Source organism: Sinocyclocheilus rhinocerous, unplaced genomic scaffold (assembly GCF_001515625.1).
Source record: "Sinocyclocheilus rhinocerous isolate Xijiao unplaced genomic scaffold, SAMN03320098_v1.1 scaffold2559, whole genome shotgun sequence".
NCBI lineage: Eukaryota > Metazoa > Chordata > Actinopteri > Cypriniformes > Cyprinidae > Sinocyclocheilus > Sinocyclocheilus rhinocerous.
The window spans coordinates 238,888-247,887 of NW_015658761.1; the positions used below are offsets into that span (position 1 = coordinate 238,888).

The 9,000-nt window shown below is 36.1% G+C and overlaps 1 protein-coding gene across 1 annotated transcript in view; it reads left to right on the plus strand.

Moving 5' to 3' along the window:
- Window positions 1-1,859: 1,859 nt before the first annotated feature.
- The window catches only part of LOC107722996 (L-rhamnose-binding lectin CSL2-like), a 21,300-nt gene continuing 14,159 nt past the window's right edge, over window positions 1,860-9,000 (plus strand). The window contains exons 1-9 of the mRNA XM_016531495.1: window positions 1,860-1,900; window positions 2,088-2,123; window positions 2,450-2,494; window positions 2,600-2,729; window positions 2,874-2,983; window positions 3,068-3,112; window positions 3,203-3,338; window positions 3,823-3,938; window positions 4,735-4,779. Of these exons, the coding sequence (XP_016386981.1) occupies window positions 1,870-1,900; window positions 2,088-2,123; window positions 2,450-2,494; window positions 2,600-2,729; window positions 2,874-2,983; window positions 3,068-3,112; window positions 3,203-3,338; window positions 3,823-3,938; window positions 4,735-4,779 (694 nt within the window). The 5' untranslated portion in view covers window positions 1,860-1,869. The remainder of the gene's footprint in view (window positions 1,901-2,087; window positions 2,124-2,449; window positions 2,495-2,599; window positions 2,730-2,873; window positions 2,984-3,067; window positions 3,113-3,202; window positions 3,339-3,822; window positions 3,939-4,734; window positions 4,780-9,000) is intronic.

Sequence of the window (9,000 nt, forward strand, 5' to 3'; positions counted from 1 at the left end):
CTTAATTTAATGTCGCAATCGACGCTGTCTATTCATATTCACTTTGTTAGCATCAGACGTAATAGATTTAATTTATTTGTGCAGGGGCATTTTTGCCCCAAGTCCCCAGCCTTACACACGCTCCGCCTATGTTTATATGTTTTTCTCTATATTTCTATTTCTGTATATAGTGCATTATTTATTTTTCAGTTTTTCTTACATTAGTGTTATTTCATCTTGACTGTGTAATTCTATGCATGTCTGCACTATCATGTATGTTTGCACTATGTGTGTACTTTCTTCTGCACTGGAAGCTCCTGTCGCCAAGTCAAATTCCTTGTGTGTGTAAACATACTTGGTCATAAAGCTCCTTCTGATTCTGATTCTGATTCTGATCTAGACTGTAATTTACTGAAAGAATACACTGAATGTATTTTTCCATTAGACCTAATATAAATTTATCAAATTTTTTTTATATTAAGCAATCTTACTGTTACAGTCTTACAGTTCACTTGTAGCAGTTTTGTAGCATTTCAGCATTTCTTTGACCATTTTTAATTTCTGAATTAAAATGTATTTTGATATTTTCTTGGAGGTATACAGCAAAAAATATTGGTGTGATACAACCATCCTGATTTCATAATGAAAAAAAAAAAGCCTTATTAAAAGAAATAAAGTTTTGAATAGAAAGCATTATGAAGTAGTTAGACAATCTTTTATTATTTCCTAGAATTTTTTTAAACACTCTTATAAGTAATTGACCCAATTTCAGGTGAGCTTAATGAATCATTTTGGGGAAACAAAGGGTGCTTTATAAAGCCTGTTTCACAATAAGATACAATAAGACTGTATAAATATTGATCAACTTTAAAATCTCTCAGATCTAGCAAGTGACTGTAAGGCTTACACATCATATTGGCTAAACATGCAAAACACCTACACTGTAAATAAGTGAAAAACCGGATGCAGTGGTTGCCAGAGTGAACAGTGATGTGGCAATGATGTTTCAGGCATTTTGGTGACTGTATATTTTATTTACATTTCCTAACTGTACTAAATGTACATATCCGTGTGAACATTTTAAAATATGTTACAGTATGTGTACTGATATTAACACAATTGTTACAAAAGAACATGATGATTATGTTTTATCAGTTTTGGTTATATATATGCTAAATTCAATATAGACAAATGTGGCAGTTCTCACAGAGAATCCTGGTAATGGCCTTTAATGGAATTATGTTCTATAAATGATTGTAAATTAATGCCTAATAAATGCTCACCCAATACATTAAGGCAGAATTTTAGTGTAGTGTGCATTAACTTTACATACATACATTATTTTAAAACAGATTAGCATTAACTGTATATGTATTGTTTAAACAATTAAGTAGTTTAACTGTAATATTAATAAAGCAATTCTCTATTTTTAACATTTGTACATGTAGCCTCTTTGAAATACTTGAAACTAGACTATACTTTAAATACTTGGAATATTATTATTTTTTACATTTCAAAATGTACTATACAACCTTCTGCTAAATACTATTGAGTATTTAGATTAGTATTATTAGCATTAGTATAATTGAGAATTGAGATTGGAGATTAGTATATAGCATTGAGATTCTAAAATCAAAGATACTGTGAAAAAAAAAAAAAAAAAATTGCATCAACTCCCAAGAAAATTTTCAGGAAGTTTGAAGTGTTTGCACAAGATTACATATTACACATTTACTCATTTTTACACATATGTCTTTACTTTCAAAATATGTTTAAGGGAACAATTGCAGGGAAATTCGTATCTGATTGAGTAATCAGAAAACAAACCGTATAAATATGGATCAGCTAGTCAAAAGCTACATGTTCACTTTTGACAGCAACAGCAGAAGCATGTTTTCTCTCAGTCTCCTCCTGCTCACCTGTAAGTTTCTTTCATCTAATTAAATAGAAAAATCAGATGCACGGTGAACACTAATGTATAGTTGCACTTTTAGACATTTGAACAGCTCTGTTCTGGGTTAAGTTTAGGGTTGAGGATGGTGTGAATGGCTTTAAGATTAGCATTGCACAGGGATTTTAATCATTTATCTTCTGTTGTTTTCTTACAGTGGTGCTTCTGAACTCCAGATTGCTGATATCTGCAGGTATTTCATTTATCCATGAACCACATCAACAATCAGCAGTTAAACAAAGATTACCTAATTGTTAAGTCCAGAAGATCAGACAACAGACTGTATGCATAAATACTGATTAACTTACACCAAAATCTGTCAGATCTAGCATGCAAAACCACATGCATTGCAAAAATGTAAAAGACTGGATGCAGTGGTTGCCAGAAGAACGTTGTTTCTTCTTATTATTATTATCATCACTACTAAGTATTTTCCCAATGTAGTATCTGGAGTTTATTGTTCTCTACCCTACAGTTTATCAATCTCACCTTGTTACAAATGACTCTTTAATTTTTCAGAGACTGTAGTTACATGTGATGGGTTTGTCCAGCGTCTCAGTTGTGGTAAGATGTGTCACAATAATCTAAAGTTATTTATTATGTATTCTATTGTTATTGTTGTTGTTTTAACAGTAATTCATTATGTACTGATGTTTTTTTTCTGTTCAGATACTGGGGTGATCAGTGTACAATCAGCAACCTGTGGCCGCACAAGCAGCCAAATTTGCAGCGTTGGACGACCACCATCTGAAACATCTAATACTCAGTGTTCAATAGATGTCCCTGCGGTCTTCAAACGGTAAGATATTTTTCATTGTCTTTTTGCTTGTGACTACAGCCAGAAAAATGATGGGTAGAATTATGACTCTGTTGCTTACTCTGTGGTTAGCATACTTATTAGTATATATTGCATTATATTATTTATGTCTTTATCCTTAAACAGGTGTAATGGACTGAGAGAGTGTGAGTTAAACACTCAAGGACTGGCACCAAAAGATCCATGTTTTGGCACCTACAAGTACTACACTACCAACTACATTTGCATCCCAGCAGGTTTGGACGTTTTCTATCTCTTCCTCCAATTCCAGTTCTTTATAATTTCCTCCTCTGTGTAAATGTTTTCTGTCCTTCTTCCAGAAACAAGTGTGACTTGTCACGGTGGATACAGTTATTTGAAATGTGGTGAGTGATTTTTCCACATCTCTCACATTGTTTCAAAAAATGGAGTCATGTGGATTACTTTAAGGACTACTATTTTTTATCTCCATGTAGAAAATGGTGAGATTCAGATAAATACTGCAAACTATGGACGTACAGATAAAACCACCTGCTCTGAAGGACGTCCATCCAGTGAGCTCCAAAACACCAACTGCTATTCACCCAATGCACTGGCTCCTGTGTCCAAAAGGTAGGTAGATTTAAAAAAAATTTAAGTTCATGATCTTCTTTCAGTCTAAGCTCACAGGGAACGTTCTGGCAAGATTAATGAACGCTCTTCCAGTAATGTTATTATAATGTTTGTTTAAAGATGTCTTTTTAATAGCATTCTCAAAACATCAGCACAAAAATTGTATTTATAAAATGACCATGGAATATTTTTTTCTGAAACATTTTAGTTGGATATTAGTCTAACTTTTTTAAACATTCCTACTTATTACTTTCTAGAACATTCAAAAGTAACATTTCCATTAGAATGTTCTGTTAACGTTTTCTTTAACATTCACATAACTAAGAAAAAATTTTTTAAAAACATTTTAAAACTTTCAGAGAACAGTCAGAAATAATGCTTTGTTAATGGCAACGTCAGGAAAATGTTTTTAGAACATATTTTTTTGTTAGCTGGGATAAAGATGCAAAGACTAATGTAAGCCTTCCTTTTTTGACATGTAAAGCTGCAATGGCCTGGAAAGTTGTGAGGTGTTTGCGACACATACAGTCTTTACTGATCCCTGCGTTGGCATATACAAGTACCTCGCGATCTCTTATTTTTGCCTCCCACCTGGAGTTCGTGAGTATTTATTATCAAATTTGCTCAGTTCTTTATAGTGTGTTTAGAATATTTTGATTTAAGAGACTTTTAAAACAAGAGCCTTATTTAGTACGGCACATTATTCAAAGTTAAACGTTATTTCTCCCCTGCATTCCAGCAACCCTTGCGAAAAAAGTACGCTTCAGCATACTTTTAAAAAGAGTACTTATCATGGATATAATATACTTTAAAAGAATATACTTAATGTAATGTTTTTGGACATGTATTTGCATGATAATTACAATTAAATGAAAATATATTATAGTTTAGATTTATATTAGATTCAATTAGCTGAACTTAAATTCCAGATGAAATCATAATTGAATTTATTTATTTATTTATTAGTATGAATATGTTAGCCTTAAGGTTTTCTGTAAGTTAGTGTGCTCCAAAACAATGGCAAAATGTGCATTTAGAAGATATAAGCATTCAAAACTTAGTCTTTAACTTCTGCCAATATGAATCAACGATTTTGATGACATCACTCTGCACTTCAGCTTCTCATCAAACTTTCTGTCCAGTCAAATGCTCTCTAGAATCCAAAATACACTTTTAAGATTTAATGTACACTACAAGTGCATATTAATTACTAAGCACACTTTTTTCACAAGGCAAAAGACATAAATATAGGCTACCAGACTCCATTTTAATATGATTTTAAAAGTAATGATCACGGTACACACAGCACACACCATTACTCACTAAGGCCATTTTACATTTATTTTAAATTGACATTTTTTAAAATTGCTTTACAACATCTCTCTGTTTACTGTAGGTTCAAGTATAGTCTGTGAACATGAGACGAGTGCCCTGAACTGTGGTGTGTATTCTGTTCTTACCTAGGTGTTACAGAGTTTTACTTGAGCGTTACTTGAGTTCGTACAGAGTTTGTGACTGAATAGTATGTTTAGAGACTGTAAAATGTTGAATTGATGTTTTCAGATAATGGGTCATACGCATTCACAGCGCTAACTACGGCCGAACTGACAGCAGCACGTGCTCTACTGGACGACCTGCTTCTCAGCTTGCCAAAACTGACTGCTACGCCTTAAATTCACAGACCGTAGTCACTAGTGGGTCAGTTTATTTACAAATTTTCATATGTAATTCAGTCTTTGCCCTGCAGAAAAAACAACAACATAACCCAGATAGGACCAGCTAAGATTTGTGTAGTCTAAGTGTTTTCTCCCGGCAGAGTAATAAAATCACTTTTTAATGAAGTTTTTGTTTCATTAATTCATATTTTATCATTGTGTAGTTGTGAAGGGAAAAACAACTGCTCCATATTGGCCTCCAACAGTGTCTTCTCGGATCCATGTGTCGGCACATTCAAGTACCTGTACATCTCATACTCCTGCGTGTCTAAGTGTAAGTGTGACTGTACAGAGCAATGATACTGCATATGTGTGCTAGTTTTCTAATGTGTTGATCAGTTTTGTTTAGGTTTTTACTCATGAACTCACTCATCAGGATCGACTGATAACAGTTTATTACTGTTAATTTTTTGTGTTTGCAGAGAATGACAGCTGATCTTGTGGATTTGGCCTCTTCAGTTCTCTATCAGCATCTGTTCTATTTTAAATGCGCTGAAACTAAATCTATTTCTGAATTGTTAATGCATCTAATATGGTATTTGCCATCTTTCCTCTTGTAAAGATACGGCAAAAAAGTAGTATGCTAATCTGAATTCAGTCTTTGTGTGCAGATGAAATCATTGGCTGAGACTTTTGCATAAAGCTTTGATTCTCATATGATAAACATTTCTATGGACCTTGCTTGTACACTGTGTTGAGATTTTCCTTACAATAAATGCTTTTCAAATGGGAATGAGGTGTGTGCATCTTCTTCTTAACGCATGTTGATTGTAAACACCAGATTTACCTTATCATCATTTACCAAGTGTTAGGATAAAGTAACATTTACATATGTTACCGACACTGTAACAATACTGTAGCTCTCTTCACGACAACAGACACAGGTTGGTTCTTTAAAACGGGCGTTTTATTCTTAGGGTCGTCTTCTTTATGTCTTTCGCGCCTTTGACGTCTTAACGCCACAACGCCGTGAGAACTGTACACAAGTGAAAACAGTACAAATACATCAAACACAAAATGGCGCTTAGCGCTATTATGAACACTTTCGTTACATTTTACAAACAAATACCTCATTGGCCGCTTGTCATGAAAAGAGGTCTTTGAGTTTATGAAAATCTTCTTTACTGTCCTTTTGGCTTGCGACAGCACTGATTTTAAACTTAAACGTATTTAACTTAGCAGAGCCTTGTGATGCGTCTGCTCATCATCAGTCCATCAGGGCGACTAACAAGCACGTCATTTCCGTTAAAGTGACGCATTCTCGCGCCTTATGTTTTAAAGTACACCAAATGAAGCTGAACTGAAGTCTATGAACAGCATTCTGACGTATGAGTCTTTTTTGTCCAGGTGTGTGAGTGCTGAGTGGAGGGTAGTGGCGATGGCGTCATCGGTCGAGCGGTTGGACCGATATGCAAACTGGAAGGGGTCCGGGGCGGGGGGCAGACTTGATGTGTTGCATGACTAGCCGTTCAAAGCACTTCATGATGATGGGGGTAAGTGCAACTGGACGGTAGTCATTGAAGCAGGATGGAGACGACTTATTTGGGACTGGAATGATGGTGGTAGCTTTGAAGCATGTGGGGACAACAGCCTGACTTAGCGAGATGTTGAAAATGTCTGTGAAGACATCAGTGAGTTCCACTGCACAGTCTCTCAGTACACGCCCAGGAATGTTGTCAGGACCCGGAGCTTTGCGTGCATTGATCCTGCTGAGGGATCTCTTCACGCTGTCCGGGGACAGCGTCATCACCTGGTCGCCGGGTGGAGGTGGAGTCTTCTGTGCAGTGGTGCTGTTTTGTGCCTCAAAGCGAGCGAAGAAGACGTTCAGCTCGTTCAGCAGGGAGATGGTGCTGTCACAGGTGCGTGGTGGGGGCTTGTAGTCCGTAATGGTCTGTATCCCCTGCCACAGGCTCCGACTGTCTCTGCTGTCGCTGAAATGATGGGCTATCCTCCTGGAGTACTGTCTTTTTGCCTCTCTGATGCCGCGGGAAAGGTTGGCCCTAGCTGTCTTCAGGCCCACCTCATCTCCAGCTCTGAAGGCAGTGTTCCACGTCTTCAGGAGTCCGTAGACCTCCCCTGTTAGCCACCTCCCTCTGGTTGGCCCGGACAGTGATGGTCTTTGTGACTGTTACATCATCAATACACTTGGTGATGTAGGCAGTGAAAAGTGACGCATTCTCGCGCCTTATGTTTTAAAGTACACCAAAGGAATTTACATCACATTACAACTCATTTACATTTTTAAATTGAACCTCAAATGAATTAATACAAGAAATTATGGAGTTAATTACAAAGAATTAATTATGAAACAAATATACAGAACATCTGCATGACAGCACTTACACTCCCACCAAAATCACTCATTTACTTGAAATGTGGGATTTTCCTTTAAACAAATATATTGAAGTAAAATCAACAACAATCAAATTTCAGGTGTACATGAGTGTAACTGTGTCATGTGTCTGACTTAATTGGCCTCAATTAAAGTAACTACCTTGTGGATAGGCCTTTCTAAGTAAACTGATCTAGTGTGTGGTTTTCCTTTAAGAAATGTAGTGTCACTGACTAGTAGCTTCAGCTTTCGCAAAATGCCATCGGCACTAGGGTAAGATTCCACTACCCTGGCAAGCTTCCATTCATTTCTTTGAGCGCTGTCATCTTGTAGTATTACAATGTCATTTACTTGTGAATTTCGTGATGTTCTTTGCCATTTCTTGCGTTGTTGGAGATTTAATAGATATTCACGTTTCCATCGCTGCCAGAATTCATTTGCCAGGAACTGCACTCTTCTCCACCTCTTGCGCAGATAGAGGTCTTCTTTACTGAACTTTCCTGGAGGTGGCAAAATTACTGACGGAAGCTCATAAGAAACAACCTCATCAAAATCTGATGGTAGATAGCTTCTTGGAATCTTCAGGACAGCCAAGTGAGGCAAGTCTCGAAGCCACGACTCCCACTGTGGTAGAATATGCTCGGGGAGATCTTCATCCTAGCTTACTTTATCTTTACACAATTATTGAAGAATCTGTTTACCAACTAGTAGAAAAGGTGCAACAAAACCTAGCGGATCATAGACAGAGGCCACCGTTGAGCGAACTCCTCTTCTTGTGAGTGTAATTATGAAACAAATATACAGAACATCTGCATAACAGCACTTACAAATACAAAGCTGGTATAACTTATCTTTCATTGAAAAACTAAATGCTAAGTAATCCTTACAACCTTGCAAACCTTTTTATACAAAATTCGCCAACTGTAATTCCCTTTTTGGTAACCTACATTACAGTACTACTGTTTTGTATTTGAATAAAGGGGTGGGCGACTGGGCTTACAAAAAATTTAATCGTTTCACTCCGAGCAGGACCAGTATTTTAATGTTTCTGTTCATGCGTTCCTTCTGTATTATTACCGTTCCGAAAGTGGTTTGAGCAGAAAAAAATACTAGTTAATAATGTCATTTTTTTTTTACTTTTTTTTTTTTTACCAATAATAATAATAATAATAATAAAAGTTATAATAATAATAATAATAATAAATAGTACAGCGTTTTCTTAAAAAAAACAAAAAAACACGAGAGTCTATCTTGCATCTAGTCATAGTCAATATACAGCATCAACTCTTATAAGATTTTGGCCAAATGTATTAAACGAAAGGAAAAACTGTAGGCTAACACTTTAAAGGGGTTCTATTATGCTCTTTTACAAAGTCTTGATTTTGTTTTGGGGGTGTACTAGAACAGGCTCTCATACTAAGTTGTTCGAAAAACATTATTTTTCACATATTTTACATTATTACAATGTTATCCTCATTATCCTCAGTCTGGCATGAACGGCTCGAATAGTTCCTGTATCAAATGAAAGCCCGCCTTCTGAAATACGAAATGTGCTGTGATTGGTTAGCAAGGCCAGTGTGTGTTGTGATTGGCACCACTCGGCGCCTGGTCGGGA